At 43.5% G+C, this 25,568-nt stretch overlaps 1 protein-coding gene across 1 annotated transcript in view; it reads left to right on the forward strand.

Annotated features, from left to right (window-relative positions):
* TRAPPC6B (trafficking protein particle complex subunit 6B) overlaps positions 1 to 19,313 on the forward strand; it is a 36,212-nt gene extending 16,899 nt beyond the window's left edge. The window contains exons 5-6 of the mRNA XM_040333900.1: positions 13,157 to 13,250; positions 17,506 to 19,313. Coding sequence (XP_040189834.1) covers positions 13,157 to 13,250; positions 17,506 to 17,537 — 126 coding nt within the window. The 3' untranslated portion in view covers positions 17,538 to 19,313. The remainder of the gene's footprint in view (positions 1 to 13,156; positions 13,251 to 17,505) is intronic.
* Positions 19,314 to 25,568: the final 6,255 nt, after the last annotated feature.

Below are 25,568 nucleotides of genomic sequence, written 5' to 3' on the forward strand. Positions count from 1 at the left end.
AAGTTACGGCGGCGTAGTGTATCTGAGATACGCTACGCCCGCCTAAAGATAGGCGTTTGTATGTGAATCTGGGCCAATATTTTTTAACTTTTTGCTATAATAAATATCCCAATTTTTACAATTTAGGCCGATACGTATTCTTCTACATATTTTTGGTAAAAAAAAAATATCGTAATAAGCGCAAAAGTTATAGCGCCTACAAAATAGGGGACAGAATTATTATTATTTTTTTTTTTTTTACTAGTAATGGTGGCGATTTGCGATTTATATTGGGACTGCAACATTATGGCAGACACATCGGACACTTTTGACACATTTTTGGGACCATTCACATTTATACAGCTATCAGTGCTATAAAAATGCACTAATTACTGTATAAATGTGACTGGCAGGGAAGGGGTTAACACTAGGGGGCGAGAAAGGGGTTAAATGTGTGCCCTGCATAGTGTTTCTAACTATGGGGGGAAGGGGACTGACTGGGGGAGGTGACCGATCTGTGTCCCTATGTACAAGGAACACGGCATCGGTCTCTCCCTGACAGGACGTGAATCTCTGTGTTTACACACACAGATCCACGTCCTTGTCTGTGTAACCGCCGATCGCGGGTACCCGGCGGGCATCGCGGCCACCAGGCAGCGCATCGGCACTGCAGTGATGCGGCAGGCGCGTGCCCCCCCAGTGGCCGGAGGAGCCGAAGATGTCTATAGACGTCCTCCTGGCAATTGAGAGCCACCTTGTGACCGTCTTTTACTTATAGCAGGGATACCAAGTGGTTAAAATGGCTTCCAATTTACTGTATCTTTGGAATCCAATAGTTTATTGCAGGATTTAAAGTGGTTGTAAACCCTGCTATACCACTTATACCTACAGGTAAGCCTATAATGAGGCTTAACTGTAGTTACTATAAATATCGACTAAACTTCCATGGTTTAGGAGATATTTATCACGTGCCGACGTCGTCGGTGCACACGCACTGAAGAAATGGCTCGATTGTGCCGTTACTAAAGGGCCTGTGCTGTGACCGGCAGCTCCCCCACGAATGCGCGTGAGTGACATCATCGCGGCTCCAGCCAATCACAATCCTGGAGCCTACGAACCTGGAAATAACTCCGGGAGACATGTCGCCGGTCATAGCGGTGTGCTAGGACCGCTGCAACAGCTTTGATCAAAGATAGGTATTTCATAATGAGCTAGTATGCGATGCACACTAGGCTCATTATGCCTTTTTGTCTTTTTTTATTTTTTTTTTATTTGGGTTTACAACCTTTTTAAAGCTGATTTCCAGACAAACAACCAACTACTTGCATTATCAGATGTTTTTCACCTTGATGCATAGATTGCATTAAGGTGACATTTTTTTTTCCTTTACAACTTTTTAAGCTACACGGTTAAGGAGATATTTGCAGAAAAGATTGCGCAGGCGCAATGAGCGTGCCATTAATGAATGGGATCGTGCCGTCCCTGACGGCTCCCGCGCGCATACGCGGGAGTGATGTCCTCGCTGCTCCGGCCAGTCACAGGGCCGGAGCAGCGATACCTGGAAGTCACTCGGGTATCATAGCGGCAGCGGAGGAGAGGAACGAGGGTCGCTGCGGGGCTTCAATCTCAGGTAAGTAATTCATAATGAGCTAGTATGCCTTTCATTATGCCTTTCTCTTGCAGGTTTTTTTTTTTTTTTTGTATAAAAAGTGAAAAAAAACTTTTATTGAACAACAGATTTAAAATTGATTTAAAATCATATACCATTCCTACAATATACATATACTGCAGGGATACGTGATTTTTTTTTAAATAAATTGCCTATCCACCAAGTTAATCCAACGCGTTTCAACTTATATAAAGTCTTCATCAGGGAATAAGGAAGTGGAAGCAACCCTACATACATCAAAGAAGCAAAAGAAAATGCATAATGAAATTTATATTACATTTTACCAGATTGTACATGATTTTACTATTTTTAGTGATTTTTTCTTTTACATCAGCACTAGGATGGTACTTACAATTAATATTTATATATTCTTAGCAAGCACTAAGCTTTGGTTCACAACCACTGTGGCTTTAAAATTGTGCTACTTCAGCATGATTTCTTTTAAACATCTTTTATTTGATTTTAAACAACAAGGAAAACAGAGATTCACGAGTACAATCCAAAGAAAAGAAAAAGGAAAAAGAAACCAAACCCGAGGGGTATTCTTCCAGTTTAACCCCCTTTGATCATATATAACAGTAATATCAATTTAATTACCCATACAAAGAAAACAAACATTTCAAAAAAAAAAAACATTTCCCCATCTAATTAATCTTCATTTATAACCAGGGGGAGGAAAAACAAATTACATTTTAAATTTTCTGATCCCTGTTTCTTTCCCCTCCCTCACTCCTCAAAAGTCAGGGCTCTCACCCTGACAGTACCTTTAATATCCCGTTTCGGTTCTGTCCCCTTCATGCGGGAAGCCAAAATCCCGCCATGATTGGGACATTTCCCCTGTATCTCCTTGTTTACTTTACTTAACCCCCCCCGTCCCTAACCCCTCCCCAATACCCATTAAACCCCCAAAAAAAAAAAAAAAAAAAAAAAAAAAAAAAAAGCAACGCCCCTGCCTGCCTCTCCCCCCGGACCCCGCAGCAGTCATCCCACCTTCAGTCTACATCAAGGCTTTCCCCTCCTCCGAATATCTGAATATGTTCCATTCCGCCCACGTTTCCAAGTAGACCCTCCGCTTCTGCCTTGAGGTCCATACTAGGTCCTCCATTCTGTTCAAGTTTTCCACTCTATTAAGCCACATCTTAATAGATGGGGCCCTTGTCTGTTTCCACAGCCCTGGAATGCAAGCCCGGGCTGCGTTCAGGAGATGGCACACCACTGTTTTCCTGTAGCGCCTCACTGATATTTCCACATCCTGAAGTATGAAAAAAGACCATTCAGTTGGTAGTTGTTCCTTACAAAATCTTTGTGTAATTTCCCGGACCCTACTCCAGTATCCTAGAATCTTAGGACAAGCCCAAAAAATATGCATGAGGGTTCCTCCTTCCCGCCCACACCTCCAACATCTGTCTGTCATGTCTGGAAAACATTTACTCAAAATCTCAGGGGTCCGATACCACTGAGACAAGATTTTATAATTCATCTCTTGTGTCTTTATACACATGGATGTTTCGAAAATATTCCCTATTATCTTAGTTTTTTGATCTTCTGTAAAAGGTCTTCCTAATTCCCGTTCCCACTTATTAAAGAAGGGTAACTGAGAATCCGCTGATGGAGTATTAAGTAACGCACTAATTCTTGAGAGGGAGTGCCGTAGAGTCCCCTGCCCGCTACAGTACCTCTCGAACATTGTCAGGGTTCGGCAGTACCTAACTGGTGGTTTTAAGGTGTCTAAAAAGTGGTACAGTTGTAAGGATCTCCAAAAGTCTAGTTGGTAAGGGGAGTCTATCCTCTCCATTTCCTGCCTGGGAATCCAAGCGCCCTCCCTCAGGAAATGCGATGCTTGGAACCACCCCTGTTCCATTAGCTTACTAAAGGGGCCGTTCAATGACCCTGGTACAAACTGCGGATTTCCCAAAATTGGGAAAAGGGGTGAATCCTCCGTCGATAGTATCCCCCGTACAAATAGCTTGTGTGCCACCCGCAAGGTAGGTCCTATCAGCGGATGTCTTTTCATTTCTGTTGGGAGAGCCCGGTAACACCATGCTGCCCGCTGTAGGATACTACCGCATTGGTCCTGCTCTAGCCCCGGCCATAACTTTTCTCCAGTGTGTCGGCTCCAATCAATAAGTCGACACAGTAATGTTGCTTGGTAATATCTAAAAATATCCGGGGCAGCAATTCCTCCGTCCCGTTTGGCCAGTGATATAGTATGAGCCTTAATTCTTGGGCGTTTATTTGCCCAAATAAACTTATTAATAAGAGCCTGTACCTGCCTGAAGAAAGATCTGGGTATTGCTATCGGGAGGGTCTGAAAGAGGTACAGAAATTTGGGTAATATGCTCATTTTAATGATGCTAGATCTCCCCAGCCACGAGTGAAACCCCCTATGCCATCCATCCAGGAGGGCCCGTGTTTTGGACAACAAGGGCAGAAAATTAAGCTTAAAAACTTGTGTTAGGTCCGCCGGTATGGAGGTTCCCAAGTATGTAAGGGCAGTGTCAGACCATTTAAATTTAAATTTTGATTTCAATATCCTTAATTCTCTCCCCGGGATTGCCACTCCCATCGCTTCCGATTTATCATAATTAATCTTGAAATTTGACCATTCGCCGTACAGACCTAATTCTTGTTCCAAATTGGGGAGGGATTCACTCGGGCTGGTCAAACTAAACATCATGTCATCAGCATAGGCTGAAATTTTATATTCTGTACCTCTCAGAGACACCCCCTTGATACCTGGGTTCAGGCGGATCCTGCTCAGTAGTGGTTCAACCGTCAGGGCAAATAAGAGTGGTGACAGGGGGCAACCCTGCCTTGTCCCATTTGATAGTTTAAAAGGTGGTGACAGTATACCATTCACTCTAACCTGTGCCGTTGGTTGCGTGTAGTTGCTTATGATCCACTGCAGCATCTTTCTCCCGAACCCCATGTGCCTTAATACTGCAAACATAAATTGCCAGTTGATCCGGTCAAATGCTTTCTCTGCATCCGTACCTAAAAAGACACATGGGGTTCGGGTGGTGCCTACCAGATGGATCAAGTTCATAGTCTTGACTGTATTGTCTCGGGCTTCCCGCAACTGCACGAATCCCACCTGGTCTTTGTGGACAAGCCCTGGTATGTTCTGCTGTATCCGCCCAGCCAAGATCTTGGCAAAGAGCTTCAGGTCTTCGTTCAACAACGAAATAGGTCTATAACTTCCACATTGGGAGGGGTCCTTTCCTTCTTTAGGAATCACCGCTATCACCGCCTTTAATGACTCGTTATGGAGGGCGCCTATATCCCCTAGGCCATTAAACAAATCTACCATAAATAAACCCAATTCAGGCATAAAAGTTCTATAATATTGAGTGGTATATCCGTCCGGTCCCGGAGCCTTCCCTCCCTTCCCCTTCTTCACTACCTGCTGCAATTCCTCTATTGTAATTGGTTTTTCCATTTCCTGGCTCGTTTCTGGTGTTAAGCTTGGGATACCTGAGGTTGCTATGTAGTTACCCATCTCCGCCTGGTCCTGAGGGTTTGTTTGCAAGTTATATAGGGAGCTGTAGAAATCCCCAAACCTCCCTGCTATCTCTCTGGGCAGCACAATTTTCTCCCCCTCTATACCCTGAATCATCGGGATGTAGGTTTTGGTCTGTTGTTCTTTTAATGCACTGGCCAATTGTTTCCCACTTTTGTTACCAAATTCGTAGTTCTGCCTTTTGCCGTTTTGAATTGCCCATTTGGCCTTCTGTAAAAGTAATTCTGTAATTTGTCTACGTGCCGCCCTTAGTTCGCGTTCCAGCACAGGGTTAGGATTATGCTTATGTTTTATCTCCAGATTTGCAATTTCTGTCATAAGAGTTGTTACCCTCAGCTCCCTCTCTCTTTTTATCCTTGCCCCGTGTTTCATTAGAACCCCCCTTATTACCGCCTTGTGGGCCTCCCACACTACCCCCATATTACAATTTGGGGTCATATTAGCCTCAAAATACCACCTCAATTCCTTCCGCACGTCCTCTAGTACAACCTCCTCCTGCAATAGACTTTCGTTCAATCTCCAAGACCCCGTCCCTCCTGACCACGAGTCTCCCAATGTATATTTTAGGACAATTGGTGCATGATCTGTCCACGTGATCTCGCCGATTACAACCTCTTTTACAGAGTGTAACTGATTATGTGGGATAAAATAATAATCTATGCGCGAATAACTCTTGTGCGGAATAGAATAAAAAGAATAGTCTCGTTCCCCTGGGTGCGTCAGTCTCCATACATCTGTCAACAGAGTCTGTTGCAGCATCTGCTGGACTCTCCTCCGGGTCCCCCCCATAACGGAAGATCCACCCGAAGATGTATCCAGCTTTGGATCGAGTGGCATATTCAGATCTCCACCCATTATCAACTGTCCTTCCTGGAAGTCTGCCAGTTTATCTAGAAACTTCCTCAGGAAACGGTCTTGGTATGTATTAGGGGAATAAAAGGTGGCCAGAGTTATTACCTTGCCACCTACATTCCCTTTCAGGGCCAAGTATTGGCCCCCCGGGTCTACCAAGGATTCTGTCAATGACCATGGAGTATTGTTGGATATTAAAATAGACACTCCTCCTCTTCTAGCCTCTGGATTTGTCGCATGGTATACCAACGGGAAGGGTCTACCTGAAAGAAAGGTGGGCCCGCCCGTCCTAAAGTGGGTCTCTTGTACCAGAGCAATATTGCATCCCCTTTTCTTCAAATCCTGTATTAAGATCCTCCTCTTTTCAGGTATGTTTAGACCCTTGGCGTTGATTGATATCACTACCAATGGATCCATGTCTAAAGCCAGATCAGTGCCCACCAGGGGTACCTCAAGATTCTGTGTATTCCAGCAACCAGGACACCAGGATGAGTCACGCCGTGAGGGTCACGGGGGAGACACACAGGCAGAGGAAAAAAAAAAAAAAAAAAACCCCAAAAGAAACCCCCAAACAAACAAAAAAAATAAAATAAAAAAAAGAGTATACAAAAGTAAAAAAAAAAAAAAAAAAAAAAAAAACCCCGGCCCACCTCCCTAATCTAAGCTGGTATCCCCTAGCCGTGGGCAGGAGATCTTATACCCACCCCCCCCCAGGGATACCACCAAGCCAAAGCTTTGGACACTCTTAACCCCCTAAACCCTGTGAGTGTTGGCCTAACAGGGGAAGATTGTTTGCGCACGCCTCAGTGAGGGAGCTCCCCGTCCCCACCCCGCTCCATATATCCACCCCACTCCATATATCCACCCCTTCCAATCTGAGAGAAAACAACAGAAAAAGAGAAAAAAAAAAAATAGATAAAAAGAGGGGAAAAAAGAGAATTTTTCCCCTTCCCCCCTATCACCTCCCCTCCCCCTCTCCCTCAATCCCCCCCAAAAAAGGGAGGGAGGGGGGTGAAGGGGGGAAGCCTCCCCAAACCCATAGAAACTCCAGGTAGAACTACCACATCTAGTACTAATAACAGTCACTAACTTTGCCCTGTAATGTCCTGTCAAGAAAAAAAAAAAATACACATACTGTGCCTCCCAGTGCCCTCCCTCCCCGGGTACTCCCTTCCCCTAGGTTTCTCCAAATTACTGCTTCACAACTTATATTCAACCTTTAACCTTGGCCCATACTTAGGCCTTACATAACCTTTATTCTCCCTACATTAGAATGGGAGTATTAATAGTTGATACTGATTGTAATTACGCAATATCCAACCCCTTAATAACCCCCCAATAGTTTAATCCTGGCATCCGTGAGATCCCCCCCTAATAGATCCGAATCATTTACATTTACCAATCCATCAGGATAGGTTCAGGAAGAGTTCAGGATGGGTTCATACTAAGTCTACAGTTCCAATCTTACCCCCCACCTCCCTCCCCATCTTTCTCTAATAGACTACCATCCCTAACCCCTTAAAAAGCCCCCTCCCCCCCCCCCCCCCCTAGTGTCCCTGTGCTCTTCATGTGCTTTCCTTTACAACCTAGGTCCCAGATAAACTGAATTAAACAGTGTCCAAACAGAAACAGGAATATTATTTGTATTACCCCAAAGTGGAAGTGAGGGCAGAGGAGAGCATACAAGCTCAGACCCCCCCCTCCCCCATCCTATGTGTTGTAATAAGTGATTCCCCCCCCCCCCCCATAATGAGAAACATGGACAGCATGCACTCCTCTCTGCCAACTTACTACCTCAGTGTCTAAAAAAATAAATAAAAAAATAATAGATATAGCAAACAACGAAAAGAAAAAGTAAATGAATAAAACAAGCAAATAGACCACCCACCCCCCCACCCCACCCCTACTACTTACTCCGAGCCTATATCACTATTTAGGTTACTAATTTCTTAGTATAGGTCGGGGATCCCCAGGATGCCAGGAAAACAAGATCGAGAGGAAAAAAAAGGGGGGTCTGCCACTCTACCAGGATTGACAAAAAAAATAAAAATAAAAAAAGGAGAATTATGCATATAAAAGGAGAACAGTTCACTTCTGCTTTCCTGACTTCACATCATATGTTTAGGCCTTATTATATATCATTTTTATCATGATACATCCCCGTGCACCCGGTAGTACACCCTCCCCCCGTCTCCCCAACCCACCCTCCCTCCTTGAGACCCTCCCTCCCTGTGACCCCCAAAAAAAAAAAAAAGGGGAAAAAAAGAGAAAAACCCCCAAACAGAACAAACCCACTACTATACCTTATACCCCCCTCCCACCTTACCCCACTTATCCCAAACCCCAAAGATTACCAATGTGTTACCCTTACCTTCCCAAAAACCCTAGTTCAGGACTTGAGCATAACCACCAAAAAAAAAAAAAAAAAAAACACATTTGACATGACTATATATCAATTGTCTAAATGACTATCCAAACAGGGCAAGTATATACTTTCCTCAAATTATCTCATCTATATACTTTCCTCTATCTTAAATCAATAATAAACCTGGCATTTCATTTTCATACCCTCCCTCCCCCGCTCTCTCGCTCAAAAAAAAAAAAAAAAATCAAGGAAAAAAAAGGCCCAGGAGAGCGGGGGGAGGGGAGGACACCCAAAAAAAAAGAAAAAAAGGAAAAAACAAAAAGTTGGTCCAGTTCTACCCCAATTTCCCCCTCCCTCCTCCTCTCAAGATTCAAAGTCACTTAACATCTACTGTTCTGGGGTTCAGTTGTAGCCAGTCGGGGACCGCAAATGGTTCCATCTCCAGGAATGTGTAAAGACCTGGGAGGTCTACCCTTGAGCGAAGCCAAAAAGATACCTGTCCTTTTTTAATAAGCACTGACATCGGGAACCTCCATCTATACGACCCTCCCCAGGCCTTCACCCTGTCTAAGACGGGACGGAGCAGCGCTCGTCTATGAAGGGTGGCATTGGATAAGTCAGGTAAAATCTTCACAGTAGTTCCCTGGAAGTCAATTGGACCGGCCTCCCATGCCCTCCGAAGGATTGCCTCCCTATGTGGAAAATAATGTAGTCTACAAATTACATCCCGCGGGCGTCTACTGTCCTTTGATTTAGGGCCGAGGGCCCTATGCACTCTGTCCATCTCATAATTTACTAAGGTAGAATCGTTCATCAAGTTCTGCAAAATCCCCTTAATAATTTCTTGTAGGTCCTCCTGGTCTGCCGGTTCTGGAACACCCCGAACCCGTATGTTGTTGCGTCGATTCCTATCCTGGAGCTCTTCCAATTGCAGTTGGAGAGAGATCGACACATCCCTGTGCATATCTCTCTCACTCTCTAGCAGCCCCACCCGTGTCTCCAGGGCCTTCAGCCCGGTCTCTCCCACCGATGTACGGGCCTCTAGCTCTTTTATTTCACCCCGGACTTGTTCAAAGTCCCTAGTATGTGCCTCTTCCACTTTAATAATCAAGTCAGTAATATCGGCCCTGGTAGGGAGTGCTTGAATCAAGGTCTTCAAAACATCAATCTCACTCTTCAGCCCCCCACCCTCCCGGGGGGGGAGGGGTGCCGAGGCCCCCGGTGAGACCGCCGAAGAACGAGGACTCAGTGGCGGAACCTGTAGAACCTCCATATCTGATCTAATGGACATTTGATACTGAGGTACAGTCCTGTTGAGGGCACCAGTTATCAGCCCCTTACCGTCCAGTACCCCGCTCTTACCTTCGGGGAGGCGACCCCCCCCCTGAATCGCCGGGAAGTACCGTTGGATCTCTTGCTGCTCTGCGGGTCTGGATGTATGAGCTGTTATCTGTGGATGTGCTGCCAAAGCCGCGTTGCGTGATGTCCGACTCTCGCGTGGCCTGCCCGGGCGCATCCCTTGTATTCTCCGCCGCTACTGTCCAATCCCGTAGCAGGGATTCCCAAAATCCAAGTACCCCCCCTTCTCAGAACCACAGCAGTTATTGTCAAAGGCTGGCCAAGAGAGTCATAAAAATCTAGTACCGATAGTACTGAGTGTATTAAATGTTCCAGCTGACAGGTATATACTCAGTCCCCACACCTGCTCTCCTCTCTCCCCAACTCTCCACATAAACGCCGAGAGCTTCAGGAGCTGTCAGCACTATTTGTGCCTGACAGTCTAAATTTCCAGGCAGGCGGGGACCCAGGACAAGCGGGTGTCAGCGGGTAGGCAGCAGCAAATAAACACACTATACTTCAGACCTCTTCACCTCGCTGCTATACCCCAACTCCGTCCCGCTCCACTGACCTGTCAGCTGTTTCACTGCAGTTGCTGCGGTCACACTCCGCTCTCTCTCCCGGCAATCCACGTGTGTAACGTGAGCGGGGGGATTGCTCTGCTTCAGCGGCCGCTGCTGACAGTGTGCTGCCCAGTTTACACGATCGGTGATTCACATCCCTCACGCCGTGCTCACGCTATGCTAAGCAATCATCCACCCGATCCGGTAGCTGGTATGCGATCCCCTTAGCGCCGGCAATTTTAGTCCTGGAGCTGCGGAGGACGGGAGCTCACCATCTTACTCCCTCACTCCTCCATGCGCAAGCCACTTTTTTTTTTTTTTTATGTTAGTTTTTTTAGGAAATGTTTCAGAGGGTTTACTTCCTCTTTAATTCTGTATTTATGATTTACAAAGGGTTTAATCCAAGGGCTGACGTTGATACTTGCAAACACCACAAGGTGGCAGCGCTATTATAAAGTTAGAAACATTTTATGCTGGGTCAGGTTCACTTTTAGTACAATTTGAGTTGTACACCAACATTGCAGGTTATTGTGAAAAACGAGGGGAATTTCTCCTGGCTCCTCCCCTTCATCAGGTGCCCCCACAGAAAGCCGCTTTCCATGGGGACACCCATTTGAGTCCTGCTGGTGCGTCCATTGACACATACCATTGGACTCGTCCCCAAACACCCCCCCCTGCGTCTCTGGATTTGGTTTCCTTTTTTTTTTTTTTTATTGGATATGTTTTATAGCAGAAAGTGAAAAATATTGAATTTCAAAATTGTCGGCCTTTTCTTGTTTATAGCACAAGAAATAAAAACTGCAGAGGTGATCAAATACCACAAAAAGAAAGCTCAATTTGTGGGGGGGGGGGGGGGGGAGGACATACTTTTTTTTTTTTTTTTTGGGTGCAGCGTCGCACGACTGCACAATTCAGTTAAAATAAGACTGTGCCATATTTCAAAAAATGGCCTGGTCTATTTAAATGAAACCCTGTTGCCAACTTAAAGGGGTTGTAAAGGTAAAAAAAAAATGTTTTCCCTAAATAGCTTTCTTTACCTTAGTGCAGTCCTCCTTCACTTACCTCATCCTTCCATTTTGCTTTTAAGGCTGCATTCACACCTAAGCGACAGCCGCGTTCGCGTGTAGCGGCATATTTGCCGCGAGTACAAATGTTTCAATTTTTTATTTATTTTTTCTAAAAGTATTACCATTGCTGTCTATGGGAAAACGCGCCTGTCGCGTGAAAAAAAGGGTCCGGGACTTTTTTTCAGGCGACAGGCGTTGCGCGTCTATGAGATGTGAACCATCTCCATAGACAGCAATGGGAATTCTCCCCTCTAGCGGCAGAAGCATCCCGCGTCGGGCGTTTTGTCGCTTAGGTGTGAATGCAGTCTAAATGTCCTTATTTCTTCTGAGAAATCCTCACTTCCTGTTCTTCTGTCTGTAACTCCACACAGTAATGCAAGGCTTTCTTCCTGGTGTGAAGAAAGCTTCTTGAGGGGGCGAGCAGGAGGGTTAGGACGCTCCCTACTTTGCAGATAGAGAAAGGAGCTGTGTGTTAGTGGGCGTCCTGACACTCCTGCTCGCCCCCTCAAGAGGCTTTCTCCACACCAGGAAGAAAGCCTTGCATTACTGTGTGGAGTTACAGACAGAAGAACAGGAAGTGAGGATTTCTCAGAAGAAATAAGGACATTTAAAAGCAAAATCGAATGATGAGGTAAGAGAAGGAGGACTGCACTAAGGTAAAGGAGGCCATTTAGGGTCATTAAAGGATTTTTTTTTTTTTTTTTTTTTTTTTTTTAGCTAAATGGCTCCCTTTACCTTACTGCAGTGCTGGTTTCATGTCCTCATTGTTCGTTTTTGCTCTAATCCTTCTCTGTTCTGAACACTTCCTGGTTGTCTGTTTCCTGATGAAAAAAGTCATGGGAGCTTTCTCTCTGTGGTCACTAATCAAGGAGGTGTGATTACTGTGGGCTAGATTCAGCATTGATTTACGCTGGCATATCTATTGATACGGCGCGTAAATTCAAATCTGCGCCGGCGTATCTTCTTTCTGTATTCAGAAAGCAAGATACGCCGAAATTTGCCTAAGATCCGACTGGCGTAAGTCTCTTACACCGTCGTATCAGCGTAGAATATGCAAATGCGCTGGATACGCCGATTCAGAAACGTACGTGCGCCCGGCGGAATTTTTAACGTCATTTGCGTAAGGCTTTTTCAGGCGTAACGTTGCTCCTGCTTCTATGAGGCGTATGCAATGTTAAGTATGGACGTCGTTCCCGCGTCAAATTTTGAATTTTTTACGTCGTTTGCGTAAGTCGTTTGCGAATAGGGCTTTGCGTAAATTACGTCCACGTCGAAAGCATTGACGATTTGCGGTGGAATTTCGAGCATGTGCACTGGGATTTACGTGGGGTCATGTTTTATTTACATAAAACACGCCCACCTCTTGCACATTTGAATTTGTCGCGCTTACGCCGGCTGATTTGCGCTACGCCGCCGCAACTTACGGAGCAATTGCTTTGTGAATACTGCACTTGCCCGTGTAAGTTACATACGCTATGCCCGCACACACTTACGGCAGGCTACTTGAATCTAGCCCTGTGTGTCTAAAACCCCTCAACACCAGTTTCGTTTTACAAACCATCACTGCCCTGTATTGGCTCTGTGTCTCTGTACATCACAGAAGCAGGAAACTGCATGCAAAAACTAAACTGAAACTACAGGTACATTATATGATTGATTTTTATCTATTTTTAATAATTTTTTAAAAGGAATCGGTTAACTATTATGTCTTTATACCCTGTAAACAGTCATTTCAGCAAAAAAATGTTTTTCCTTTAAGTAAGATCTGTGCAGTGACTTATGTAACTGTCATATCTCTTGCAGTATTTGGCATTTACTTGTGGATTAATCCGAGGAGGATTATCAAATTTAGGAATAAGAAGTATTGTAACGGCCGAAGTCTCAGTAATGCCAGCATGTAAGTACGCTTACTCGAAAGCCATGTATTTTTAAAGTATTGTCTGAGCAAAATGGGTCTAGCTGAAAGGTGTCTAAAGGTCACATATTAGCAATGTTAATGTTATGAAGCCGGAAGGCAGTTCACATTTAAGTGATCAGTCTTCCTGACATCAAGAACAATTCAAAGCATAAGTCTAAAGTCCACCCGATCGCCGCTGGAGTCCCGCGATCGGTCCCCGGAGCTGAAGAACGGGGACAGCTGTGTGTAAACACAGCTTCCATGTTCTTCACTGTGGCGGCGTCATCGATCGTGTCATCCCTTTTATAGGGGGACACAATCGATGATGTCACTCCTACAGCCACACCCCCCCGTACAGTTGTAAACACACTTGAGGTCACACATAACCCCATCAGCGCCCCCTGTGGTTAACTCCCAAACTGCAATTGTCATTTTCACAATAAACAATGCATTTTAAATGCATTTTTTGCTGTGAAAATGACAATGGTCCCAAAAATGTGTCAAAATTGTCCGAAGTGTCCACCATAATGTCGCAGTCACGAAAAAAAATCGCTGATCTCCGCCATTAGTAGTAAAAAAAATGCAATAAAACTATCCCCTATATTGTAAACGCTATAAATTTTGCGCAAACCAATCAATAAACGCTTATTGCGATTTTTTTTTTTTTTTTTTTTTTTTTTTTTTTTTTTAACCAAAAATAGGTAGAAGAATACGTATCGGCCTAAACTGAGGAAAAAAATAGTTTTTTTATATAATTTTTGGGGGATATTTATTATAGCAACAAGTAAAAAATATTGCATTTTTTTCTCTATTGTTGTTTATAGCGCAAAAAAAAAAAAACGCAGAGGTGATCAAATACCACCAAAAGAAAGCTCTATTTGTGGGGAAAAAAAGGACACCAAATTTGTTTGGGAGCCACATCGCACGACCGCGCAATTGTCAGTTAAAGCAACGCAGTGCCGAATCGCAAAAAGGGGCCAGATCCTTTTAGCTGCATTTTGGTCTGGGTCTTAAGTGGTTAAACCATCATGAATTTCTGTTTACTTTCACAAATTGCTGTTTGGACACAACACCGGGAACCGAATAGAATCCGGTGCACGATATTATGAGCGGAGATTGTTACTCCGCTCCGAAACTAAGCAAGAAAATTGCCGCCTCAGTGACATCTTTGTCTTCGTTAGCCGCAGTGCTGTGAAAACAGCAATATCTTCCTGTACCGGACTGTATTTGGTAGCCGGTGTTGTGTCCAAACATCGATTTGTCCAAATAAGCTATTACTGACGCTTTTAAAGAAAGCGGAAGTGACGTGGTTTGATTTTCTGCCGAGTTGCCTATTCTGTCAGGACAGCGGCAAGGGGCTCCGATTTTCCTGCGGCCTCCGCCAGACCTTCAGAGTGCATGCGCCACTAAATGCAAGGTGAATATCATTTTACCTACAGGTAAGCCTTATTATAGGATTATCTGTAGGTGAAACTGAAAGCTGGGTATACAACCTCTTTAAGTAGAGTAGAGAATTAAATTGTATGTGGAAACCCCATGCAGACATGGGAACATACTAAATGATTCCAGATTGTGTCCTAGTGTCAATCAGACCCAGAAGAGAGGATTGGAGGGCAACTGGCCACATCTGGACTTTGTAGGCAAAAGGTGGAAATTTGCTTAAAGCCTAAGCCCAAGTTGGTCCAAGGGAACTATTTACTTTACTATCAAATGCAGCTGCTGGGAGTTCTGTATAAACTGTATGTAGCATCAGCTACCTTCTTTATAGAAGAACTTTGTTCTGGCAGCGGGATGAGACATTCTTGTCTGCTCCAGGAGCAAAATCCTTTTTGGCCGCTAGCGGAGCGGTTTAACCCCCCGCTAGCGACACAATTCCGACGTTAAAGTGCCGCTAAAAATAGTGGCGCTTTACCGCCACCGCACCTCCCGTCCCAGTGTGAAAGGGCTCTTAGTGAAGGAAATGGTTCGCTTGGGCCAACTTGGTCCAAACGTCACAAGATACCTGGAGGTAGGCTTTAAGCAAATCTCAACTTTAGTCTACGACGTCAAGATGTGGCCAGCTCCCCTCTCTTCTGGAGTTATACTTTAAGGTATATGTTAGGACAAAAAAAAATGATTGCAGTATAAGGCCTTGTTCACATCATGGACAGTTGTTCTCTATGTGCCCTGTTTATACCACAACACTGGTGTAATGTGCAGATGTTTTTTTCTGTGCAGGGATCTGCAACATGTATTCTGCTGTGAAACTGATGTCTCTGCAAGTGAAATCTGCGCAGTTTTCCCATCAGTTCCAATCGGCTTTCTTGCACATATGGTGTGAATGAGCCCCAAGTATATTTCCCCAAGTTTCATCCCTTTAAAGGCCCTGCAAGTACAAGAAAATACCTGTTGGTCTACCAGAAGTGCGCTCAACTCCTAAGGTGTCAGTTGACAGCACAAACCTCTTATGTTTTGCAGCCCAATATCTTCCACCTGAAAGCTAACAGTTGGCGTGTCGGATTTAGATGCGCTTCCCGCTGTGTAAAACCAAACCCTCTTCCTGATATACTGTACATTGGTGGCAATAAAAAGTGTACAGGGCCAGTCCATCTGAAACTGACATTTCAGTGTTTAAATATTGCTCAATAGATAAACCAACTGATTTTTTTTTTTCTTACATCTTTCAGTGACCCTGTTGGTGAGATTTATTGGGTCTAAACCACTGCTGTGATTATTATATGGATTAAACCTCTCTCCCTGTTGGATTATTTTATTTTATATTAAAGTAGGTGTAAAGTAATGGGGCACACATGCAGGAGCACTCCTGAGGCCAGGTCATGTGCGTTCATAGACACACACAGTACAGCTCAGCCCTGCAGCCCATCTCTTTCCCACAGGGTTTGACTGACAGCAGCAAGAGCCAATGGCCCCTGTTGCTCTCAGCCAAGATTGTGAGAGGGGAGAGAGGAACTGTAGACCGGCACAGCATTGGATGGATGTAGGACTCGGGTAAGTAATTGGGGGTAAGGAGGAATAGCAACTGGATGTTTTTTACCCTAATGCATAGAACAGGGCTCGACAAATCCCGGTCGCCATGGCGACTAGAAATAGTGTCCTGGCGACTTGGCTTGGAAGGTGGGCTGGCGCCATCTGGTGGTGAGCCGTTAGTATTACAAGTTATTACCACCAGATGTGTGAGCTGGCGCCATGTGGTGGTGGCCGCTGGTATTACAAGTTAAGCATTACAAGTTAAACAGCAATTCTAATGTCATTTTTCACTATTTTTCACTGCCATCTTCTTCCCTCTAATTAGAACCCCCAAACATTATATATATTTTTTATCCTAACACCCTAGAGAATAAAATGGCGATTGTTGCAATACTTTCTGTCACGCCGTATTTGCACAGCGGTCTTACAAGCGCATTTTTTTGGGAAAAAATTACACTTTTTTTAATTAAAAAATAAGACGACAGTAAAGTTATCCCCATTTTTTTTTTTATATTATGAAAGATAATGTTACGCCGAGTAAATTCATACCCAACATGTCACGCTTCAAAATTGCGTCCGCTCGTGGAATGCCGACAAACTTTTACCCTTTAAAATCTTCATAGGTGACGTTTAAAAAAAATCTACAGGTTGCATGTTTTGAGTTAGAGGAGGTCTAGGGCTAGAATTATTGCTCTCGCTCTACCAATCGCGGCGATACCTCACATGTGTGGTTTGAACACAGTTTACATATGCGGGCGCTGCTCACGTATGTGTTTGCTTCTGCGCGCAAGCTCGTCGGGACGGGGTCCGTTTTCTGGCTCCTAACTTTTTTAGCTGGCTCCTAGATTCCAAGAAAATTTGTCAAACCCTGGCATAGAATGCATTAAGATAAAAAAACTATTGCGAAATTAGATCCACTTTAAAAATAGTGCAGATGGTGGAAAAACGGGAAACGCACAAAGGTTGGCAGCGGCAGCCAAAATTGCCAGCAGGTGATTGAGTCACACGTGTGATATTATTCAACATCCTAAATAAATCATTAGCAGTGTAATGGCTGAACTGGATAATAATGATAATGATTTAGTTGCATTCTATATAACGTAAAGCTGAGAACTGGTTGGACACCACGTCTCTGCATCACCTCATTAGGGTTATACAAGCGTTCATCTCACATGCCGGCTCTAGAACAATCTTAGGCTGTTGTTGAGTTTACTGTAAATATGTATCGGAAAGGCAGGACTATGTTACTAATTATATTGTCTGAGGCTGGGTTTTCTTTCTTTTATAGGTAAATTCCAGGTGATGATTCAGAAATTGTAGCACAAAGATGAATGTCATTCATGAAAATGACTGTAAACAGAATATTAACCATCAAGGAACTTAAACTTTGGTTAACAGACTCCGTGACCTTCTACTTCCCCTCCTGAGCTTGTGTCTTCTGACGCTACATGGCTTGTCCTGCTGCATGTGAAAGCCTTAGATCCTTCTTGTGTGTCATTGGATATTATAAGGATCGTAGTTGTTTTATGAAAATGTACACTACAATGTCGGCACAAGTGAATGGAGCTTTAAAAAATAAGGAGACTCCACTTCATGGAACCTCAATGTGGACCACAAATTGGAATCATCAAGTCTTGCCACCTGGTGATGGGTATATTTATTTTATGTCTGGATTTTATTACATTTTATCAAACAAATATATGTATTCGTTTAAGCATGCTCTCAAATTTAGTGATCCTTTTAAAAAGGTGCAGTAACCCATTCCAACCAATTGGAAAAAGATCTTCCAGTAAAGTGGAACACAAGTTAATTTTATCCCCCCATGCCTTCCACTTTTTTTTAAAATAGCCTTGTGTATATAAAATCTCCTCCAGCAGTGACAGTTCTCCCTCCTGGACTAAGCAGTGTCCATGTAATGACGCATGCGTGATGTTTAGTCCAGGATTACTGACTGCCATTCAACCTGGAAGAGGTCCAGCTCCTGATAAAAAATAGGAGAAGAGGGTGGGTTGCCCTTTTAGACCTTTTTTAAGAAGATAAATGTGGAATTACTTTTTAGGCTACCCCATGTAAGATTCAATTCTTCTTTTTTTTTTTTTTTTTATATATATATATAGATTGATGTACACCATACATTTGTGTACTCTTGGGCCCCTTTCACACGGGTGGCCCGATCGTTTCATAAAGGGCAATGGATGGTCTGATGGGGTCCGCCAAAAAAACCTGACGTATTTTGACCAACATTTTATACAATTTTGCCTGTATTTTATTTGTTTTGTTTACAAAATAAGCCAAATATTATACACCCTTATAATAATGAAGTAGGAAAATCATGTTAAATTGTTAACTCCATTAAATGGATATTAAAGTCACTGGTTAATCCAAGTGTTATACATACCCTCAGTGGCTTATGATCAACACAGCTTAACCCCACAAATGTTCACGTCATAAGACCCTTAAATAATCTTTAGCTACATGGTATTTAAACACTTCTGCAATGCAGCCACAAATGTGTCCCAGGACCGCACATGATTAAGCCCTTAATGAGTGAAACATGTTAGAGGTGCTTTCCTGATGGGTAGAGAGTTGGCTTAAGCCATTTTATGATCATTTGTTTTGTGATTCACTATATTGGGTGTGCTATCCTGGAAAACATTTGTGGGTATATAGTAAGGCTTGACGTACTCTTACTAGTGACCCAGCAGTAGTGTTTGAGAGGGCCCATATATCTGACAGGAGCATGTGAGTGGTGCTATTTTTCATTAACTTCTGCAATGTAATCATTGTAGATACAAAAGATCTAACACTAAGTGTTTGCTAACACACACAAAAAAAAGCAACCATTCTCCCACATTTTGTTTGCAGCACAGAATGGGGAAATAGAGAATCTGAATGGTTGCTTTTGAAGCAAAAAATATTAATCTTTCGGATACTTTTTGCATGAGGATGATAGATGCTAGTGAATTAAAAAAGTTGTTCTGTACATACTGCTGCAGACACTTTCCTTGTGCCTGCAAAAATCCTCTGTTGGGTTCAGTGAGCGCTGCTAATTGGTCCCATTACAATTATTTTGCACGTTTTTTTTTTTTTTTTTTTTTCTTTCTGCATTGGATTAAAGGCAGTCACCTCAAGGACACATAGAAAATATTGCTGGTGTGGTGTGTGTGGGAAAAAATGTAGAAATGCTGCATTTTTCTGCAACGCACTGGATGACACCGCATCACCATACTGCAATGCGACGCGCTGCGGCATGGAGACACTAATGAACTGTCGCTTTGAGCACTTAAAGGGGTTGTAAAGGAATTTTTTTTTTTTCATAATAAGCATCCTTTATCTGCAGACATTCCTCTTTTCACTTTCTCATTGTTTGTTTTTGCTCAGAAGTTGCTCCATTTCTTCTCTGTTATGTTCACTTCCTGCTTGTCTGATTGTTACTCACCACCGTGATGGGAGGCTTTACTGCGGTGGTCAGTAACGTGCTCGCCCCCTCCTGGGAACTACATATGTGCGGCAGGACGCTCTCTACATGTTAGAGACTTTAAGGAGGTGTGAATTACTGGGCGTGCCGCAGTTCATACTGGGAAATGTAGTTCTTACATGAACGAGCGATGCAAATCAGAAAGTGAATGAGAGAACAGAAACTAGAACGCCGGAGGTGATATAGATGAAGGAATTTAATCGGTATTTACTCGTTTTTTAACAGAATCATTACACTATTCTGTCTGTCTACCTTGCAGACATTAATTTTAGGCAAAACATTTTTTTTCCTTTACAACTCCTTTAAAATAAAATTAATTAAATAAATAAGCCATGCGCACCACCTTCTCAGTGCAGGCAAAAGTGACAATAAAACGGAGAGTTTAGAGCAGGCAGTGTTAACGAGTCCAAATAGTTAATATAGTAATAGTTTTTATTTTTATTTTTTATTTCCCTTCCCTTTAAAGCAACACTGCTGAGAAAAAAATAAATGCTAAAAACAGTCTGCAAGAAATGGGTATTATCCTCACCTCTTCAGAGTGGTCTATGCTGTGACCTTCACTCTTTTGAACTGATACAGTCTTCTAATTTTCAGTGTTTGACAATTGGGAGAGTGTTGGATGCCTGTGTTGCCCTCTGCATGCTGTGCCCCTATGCGAAAAGAAAAAAAAGCACCTCTATGGCCTCGTACACACGATAGGTTAACCAGAGGACAACAGTCTGATGAACCGTTTTCATCAGTCCAAACCGATCGTGTGTGGGCCCCATAGGTTATTTAACCTTAGGTTAAAAAAAAAAGCCAACTTGCTTTAAATTTAAACTGATGGATTCCTAACCGATGGGGGAAAAAAACGATCGTTAGTGGGCAGGTCCATCTGTTAAAAATCCACGCATGCTCAGAATCAAGTCGAAGCATTGAACTTCGTTTTTTTTCAGCACGTCATTGTGTTTTACGTCACCGCGTTCTGACACGATCATTTTTTTAACTGATGGTGTGTAGGCACGACGAAGCATCAGTCAGCTTCATAGGTTAACCTATGACAACGGTCCTTCAGAACGTTGTCCTCTGGTTAACCCATCGTGTGTACGAGGCCTAAGTGCACAAGTAAAACTTTTTTTCCCAAAAGGGTTAAAAACACTTGCAAAAAGGTGGATGGGTAGGAGCACATCATATTAGTAATATGGCAGTTGTTCTGGTAGTCCCAAGGAGTCTCGGTGATATCCGGAGGTGTAATTCTATGGTAGCATGTTCTGAAGTTGCCGATAGGTGGAAGCCACAACTCTCCTGGTCACTAGGAAGATAGCTAGGCTGTCTGAGACGGCATGGAAGCCGAATGCAGGAAGTGATGTCAACGTAAAGGGACCAACAACCAGCGTGGACAGCAAACCAAAAGTAATGTGATCAACATGCAACGCGTTCCGGAACAGCTAATTGGTTCCTTCTTCAAGCAATGTATCCAGTAGAGTTGTAGCTTCCATCTGTGGGCCACTTCAGAATATACTACTGTAGAATTACATCTCCGGATATCCCTGAGACTCCTTGGGACCATCAGAACGCTGGACCACCTGCCATATTGCTAATATGATTTGCTCTTAGCCATTCACCCTTTTCTAAGTGTTTTTAACCCTTTTGGGAATATAAAGTTTTACTTCTGCACTTAGAGGCGCCTTTTTTATTTTTTTTTAACACTATTTTATTATTTAATAAGATAGATATCCGGCACTAAAGGAGGTGAGTTCTGCACATATTCTGGTTTGAATTTTCTTGATCTCGCAGTGCCGAATTGTAAAAACGCAGTGCCGAATTGTAAAAACCCCTTGGGTCATGTAGCAGCATATTGGTCCGGTCCTTAAGTGGTTAAAGGAACCTTTTTGTTTTCTTTAGTTGGTTAATTGTGGGATGCTGGTTGTCCTTGGGTGGAATGGAGGACTGCAGTCCATAGGTTCGTCTGCGGGTCTGTTGTCCTAGATCTTCAGTTGTCCTCAATGAGGCGTACATCCTTGTCTGTTCTTGTACCAGCGCTCTGGTTCCTCCTCCCTCTGCGAATCCTCCTTCCCCGACACCTTTTTCCTAGACACCTCCTTCGGCTCTGTCTTCCTCCTCTCGGATGTTCATTGCAGCATCGGCGATGCAAGAAGCAGTGACAGACATCCATCGCGTCACTTCCAGAGTTTGGTTCTCTCTTCAAGTTCTGCCGGAAGTGCATGAAGACCCTCTTCTATTTCTACATAGACTGATATCGGCTTGGTCTGTTCTCAGAGCGCCCTTATACACACTTTTATCAGCGCCCCTATGGTACTACAGGACATAACCGTGACTGCCAGAAGATTCCAGCAGAGACTAGTGCTGCAACAGAGCAATGATCAGCAGCACAGACTTATTATTCAGGGGACTGTTAAAATTTCTTTGGCAGATGACAGGGCCTCTTAAAGGGGTGTTCCAGCCTTTTTTTAAGTTTATTAAAAGTCGGCAGCTACAAAAAGTGTAGCTGCTGGCTTTTAATAAACAGACACTTGCCTGCTCCACGGCGTCTTCATTCTTAGTGTGGGCACCCGGCAGTGACAGCTTTCGGCTTCACGGCCGGGCACCCACTGCGCATGCGCGAGCGGCACTGCGCATGCGCGAGCGGCACTGCGCATGCGCGGGGGGCGCCGTCCGATTGGACAGGCGCTCGCCTACAGGGAGGGGCTGTGAAAAGGCGATTAAGCTAATCGCCTTTCCAGCCCCTCGGGGGAGGGAGGAAGTGGGACAGGAAGTCCCCTTCTCCTGAAGCCCCCACTCCCCCCCCCCCCAAAAAAAATTACATGCCAAATGTGGCATGTAAGAGGGCGAGGAGTGGGTTAAGCGGAAGTTCCATTTTTAGGTGGAACTCCGCTTTAAATCTCTGAAGCACAGGAAAGACCACTGAGCAGGTCTGGATAACACTTCATATGCTCGGTTAACCCGTGACCTTAAAAATAATTACAACTAGGATTTTATCATGTACAGGCATTTTGATGAAGTTCCACATCTCTTCTGCTGGCCATACACCCAGTGATCCAGTTCTTTCGTAAAACGTTTGTTTACACATTTAATTGTACCTAGAATATAACCAGTTTTCTCCACCAATTAAATCCCTTTCATCCTCTTTTATAATACTAAAATGATACGATAACTTAGAAAATTGTGATTGTTTAGGTGAGCAATCATTTAAAAGATTTTTTTGTAAAAATTTTGTCTGATCTAACCAATTTTTGGAAGCACAAAGGGATAATTTTAAGGCAATCGACTGTTTCTGTCATTAAAATTATTGGTTTGTTTGAAGCAAATTTACTATTGGTGCTGTATCTACGATCGGCTTCAACATCTGGCTTAGTAATCGTATTGAAAGGCAGTAGGTTAAAAAACGCTGTGTTTAGGCTAACATTATACCTACAATAATTATGCATATTATTGTATATACATCACTCCCTTTCATTTGTCCGGGTAAGTTATCTGTCATAGCTATGTCCTATAATTAAGGGGTAACTCCACTCGCTCACCTAAGAGCAAGGCAAGGTGTACTCGCAGGCCCCTATGCCCCCTTTTTTTTCCTACTAGTTCACTAGTTTTATGGACCTTGGGGTCCCAACAACCTGCAGCTCAACCAGCCTTGGTTGTCAAAGCTCCCATATGATCCAGGACTACAAGGAGAAGGCACCGTTGACCACTGGGGCCTGGGCATACCTGGAGGAGCTGGGGTTTGGCTACACAATGGCATACTTAGTGGAATTTAATAGGGTTTTTAAAGGGGTTGTCCAAGATTCCGTTAAAAAGTCAACCACTCTTTGAGTGGGTATGCACCTCTTAGGCCCCGTACACTTGACCGAGGAACTCAGCGGGCGAAACACATCGTTTTCCTCGTCGAGTTCCTTGTTAGGCTTTCGAGGAACTCAACAAGCCAATGTTCTCCATTCCCGTCAAGGAAATGGAGAACTTGCTCTCTTTTTGGTTCGTCGAGTTTCTCGACAGTTTCCTCAACGAAAATGTACACACGACCGGTTTCCTCGGCAAAAAAGAAACTCGGTCGTGTGTACGAGGCCTTACTGACAACATCTCCCACAGTGTTCTACTGTAATTTTCCAGAGCCATCTACCATAACTAGGGGAGGTAGTTATCTACAGATTCTGGCACCTTTGCTGGTTTCAAGACTAGCTCATTGAGACTAAGATTTGCCCATAGCTATATTTCACGTCAGATTTTCTTTGATACCCATAGGTGAGATCTAGCATAGACAACCATTGTTATATGTGCCTGAATAAGTTATACCAAACAACTGCCAACAGCACATCAGTGAGCTCTCTTGCACAGGCTAATGCACTAAGGCAGGCCATACATGGTGCAAATTTCTGGTTGCAGGAAAGAAATTTGCACAATTCTCCCATCAACACAGTGTTATCAGGGGAATCAGCAATTGTCTTCTCCTGGCTGGGGAAGCCATCCCCACCGGGCGAGAAGACCATGATTACCACTAGCGGCTATAGCGTCCGTTTGCAACAATCGCAAGCAAATCCAGCAGGCTGGTTGTCCCCAAGTCGATCGATCAACTTGCTACATTCAACCTGCCCATTAACGGTACGAATCTTTGCCAGTTACTGCTCAACCTGTCAAGATTTGAACTGCGTGTGACCGGCCTAACCGCTGTGTGTGTACACTGTATATAGCAATGTTTCATTTTTATTGTACCTTTCTGCCAGAGAACAAAATACTTTACAACCCGATGTTTTTATGTGTCAGTACATAATAGTAGCTAAGCATATGTTTTACGTTTGGTGTGTTAACCAGTTATAATACATTTATATAGATATAAATAATTAGCTTTACAATGCATGTTAGAATTTCTATAAAGGTGTTTTTTATATCCTGAAATTATTTTTGCGTTGAAATTTATAAGAAATCAAGGTGTAAAGATAAGAATTATGCTGTTTATATGATTTATTATTATTATTATTTTTTTTATCCTTGCTACTATGGGAGCTCTGCTACATAGAATAACCAAAAAAGTGCGCTCCGGGCAGCGTAGCGTAGAAAAAGTCAGCAGTATATGATAAATTCGGCATTGTGCGCTTTTCAGTAAAATATTTGAGATATTCTCTACTTTCAAATAAAAAGTATAACATCTTTGGCCTTGTTAAGCAAGCTAGATAGCAAGCTAGATAGCAATGTTCAAAGTACATTAATCCTTACCAACAAATCAGAATGTATGTTTCCTTGATTGTTTAAGGGCTTTTGGCTTGTGTCAATGGCATCAGTTTGGTATCGGTTTTAGACGCTTCTGAGAGCATCTAAAACTATCTGACATTGCAGTTGACCTCCTTCTGTTTTGCTTCAATGGGGTTTTTATTTCCTTTAGATTTGTATGGGAAAGTGAAACTCGCTTGAAGCGAACAAATTCAACACTGGCCTTGTACCTGTCTAAGTTCTGTCCATTAGAAACTTTACATATAACATTAAGAACGTTTTTATTAAAGTATTTTTTTTATTTAGATATATTCTAGACCAGCCTTTCTCAACAAGGGTTCCATGGAAGTCTAGGGTTCCTGCAGAGCTTGCTAGGGGTACCTTGAGCAATGAGCACTTGCCTTTCTTTTTATGCCTTTTTATATTTTCTGTAAGAGGGCCAATCTCCTCATTGATGCCCACTGTAAGAAGTATTCTTCCCACTGACAATTAAAGGGGTTGTAAAGGTTCGTTTTTTAATTTTCTAAATAGGTTCCTTTAACCACTTCCCGACCGCTGCATGTATATGTACACAGAATGGCACGTACAGGCAGATAGGCGTACCGGTACGTCCCCGCCTTTCCGCGGGTCGGGCGTCCGATCGGGACCCCCCCGCTACATGCGGCGGTCGGATA

This window comes from Rana temporaria, chromosome 13 (assembly GCF_905171775.1).
Source record: "Rana temporaria chromosome 13, aRanTem1.1, whole genome shotgun sequence".
NCBI classification, from domain to species: domain Eukaryota; kingdom Metazoa; phylum Chordata; class Amphibia; order Anura; family Ranidae; genus Rana; species Rana temporaria.